Below are 2,465 nucleotides of genomic sequence, written 5' to 3'. Positions count from 1 at the left end.
ACCTCCATTCTTTAGAATTCTGGGGCACTTTGTTCTCTGTGTCACCCTACTTACTTCATAGGTTTTCCCATTTCCATGGAAGCCTTTTAAGCTTAAGTGATCTTTGTTATCCCTTAGGATTGTTTCCTTTCCAGTATTGCTATGAAGTAGATGCTGTCCCTAATGCTAACAGAGGGATTAGCTTCTCACACATTTTGTCCCTAAATTTCTACATACATGCTGGACAGCTCTCCTTTTTAGCTTCTGCTGTATACCTTAATTGTCAAATACTAAGCTTTTACACATCTACCAAGAAGACTGAATCTGTTTGCTTTTTTTTTTTTTTTTCCCCAAAGACAGTACAGGCATGATGTTGAGAACCTTACAAAGTTAGATCTGCTGGTGGTTCTGCAAAGGTCTTTACTGAACCGTTTCTTCCAGGGTGAGGGGACCTGGCCACAGCCAGGCACCCCGCCCACCTCCCCAACACCTCAGTTTGAACTCAGCGTGACAGACTGCCCATGGCCAGCAGAGGAGGACAGTAAGCTCCAGCGGTCACTTCTCCAGGGGAGCATAGTTTAGCAGCTTTTCAATCAGGTCTATGTGTGCTAGCAGCATGTGGCGACAGCAGTAGCGCTTCAGGCCCAGAGCATCCTGGGCATCCCCTTCGGTGTACTTGGCCTGCAGCAGACCCAGGTAGGCGTCCCATTTGTTGCCGACGATCTTCCTGCAGGTGAAGCAGCAAGCTGGGATGATCATGGCGGCGTCTCATCTGTTTGCTTTTGAACTTGCTTAGTGGGAGGATGCTAGAAAAGAGAGAATGAAAAAGTAAAAATAAAATTCTGAGATTTGTCTAGCCTATTTAACTTGCTGTTGATAGTCAACAGACACTGGAAAATGTCTGTAGGCTTTGAGATGCGTCTCTTCTCACTCCCATTTCCAGAACAATCTGGTAAAGAGGCAGTTATTAATTGCATTGTCAATAAATTTACTATTCAGAACTAACTGTGCTTTTTAAAAAAAATCTGGTGAAGAAAAAAAACAAAGCTTGAAAGCTTTAAGATGTTAGGTAGATTTTCACAGTTAAATATCTAGGTACAGGATTTGCTGCTAAATCTATTCAAGTTTAAAGCCTTTGTCTTTCTAATAGTAGTGCACACATAATATAAAAATCCAAGAATGCATGAAGGCTTGAAAAACTAAAGCAAAAAATATTGACTGACTAATGCTGTGGGATGTTCTGTATGGCAAATGTGTTGCTGATTAGTAAATAAATAAAGCACTGATTGGCCATTGGCTAGGCAGGAAGTGTAGGCGGGACAAGGAGGAGAATAAAGCTGGGAAGTAGAAGGCTGAGTCGGAGAGACACTGCCAGCCACCATGATGACAAACAGCATATGAAGATGCCTGTAAGCCACAAGCCACGTGGCAAGGTATAAATTAATGGAAATGGATTAATTAAGCTGTAAGAACAGTTAGCAAGAAGCCTGCCACGGCCATACAGTTTGTAACCAATATAAGTCTCTGTGTTTACTTGGTCAGGTCTGAGTGTCTGTAGGACTGGCAGGTGAGAGAGATTTGTCCTGACTGTGGGCCAGGCAGGAAAACTCAAGCTACAGACTAAATCTTTGTTTTGACTGAAATGAATATATTCTTTTAATCTGCAAGAATAATCCTCTTAGAGATTACAAACTCTGGTCCTTCAATCTGGAATGTTCTTTCTCACATATTATCAAGACAGAATATGTGTTTTATGCCAGGCTCAACTGTTACTTTTTTTCTACACAAAACATACCTCAATATCTCTGGAAATGCTATGTATTTTCTTTCTGTATTATTCTTAATAGTTTTTAAAATTTTTGTTTTTTTTCCTTGCTCCCTTTTTGTCTCCTGCCCAATGAATCCCAATATCTGAGCTTCTTAACTTGCTATTGACAAACTAAGCTTAGTAATTATTTTATATGAGGGAGGCCTGTTCACTACATTTATGTGCAAATAACATACACACCCTAATGTGCCAACTAAAACCCTCTCTGGAACTTGTAGATTGTCCTCTTTGGGTCAAAAATCACTGTGGTTGATAATCAATGGTATTTGTCAGTATCCATCCACATCCACACTTGTATTCACATTTAAATGCCCAACATGCATCTGAGCTTCATGAATACCAAGATGTGTTCACCTTGCTCTTCTCTCATTCGGTATCTGGCATGCACTTGACACAGCTGCAATATATAAGTAAGGAGGAAGGGAAAGGATTTCTATGGAGGAGTGACTTTATGCCAAATCCTTCTGTAAGATCTTCTGCATTAACTACTGCCTGAAGCAGTAAGAAGTTTTTCTATTGAAGGTTGGACACAGCATTAATTTATAGCTGTAAATATGAGTATTGAGAAGGGCTGTATGACAACATGCAGCAAAAAAAAAATGGCATAGACACACTCTCATCAGCTCCTCCATATGCACTTTTTTAAAATCTTTTTTCC

At 40.3% G+C, this 2,465-nt stretch overlaps 1 protein-coding gene across 1 annotated transcript; it reads right to left on the bottom strand.

The window, feature by feature from the left end:
- Positions 1-415: 415 nt before the first annotated feature.
- On the bottom strand, positions 416-738 carry LOC131920924 (DNA-directed RNA polymerases I, II, and III subunit RPABC5-like). Its single transcript, XM_059275408.1, has one exon. It carries the CDS (start codon positions 736-738, stop codon positions 535-537), a length of 204 nt encoding a protein of 67 aa, XP_059131391.1. The 3' UTR covers positions 416-534.
- Positions 739-2,465: the final 1,727 nt, after the last annotated feature.

This window comes from Peromyscus eremicus, chromosome 10 (assembly GCF_949786415.1).
Source record: "Peromyscus eremicus chromosome 10, PerEre_H2_v1, whole genome shotgun sequence".
Taxonomy (NCBI): domain Eukaryota; kingdom Metazoa; phylum Chordata; class Mammalia; order Rodentia; family Cricetidae; genus Peromyscus; species Peromyscus eremicus.
Note: the sequence above shows the minus strand (reverse complement) of the source record. Positions and strands in the feature narration are given on the sequence as shown.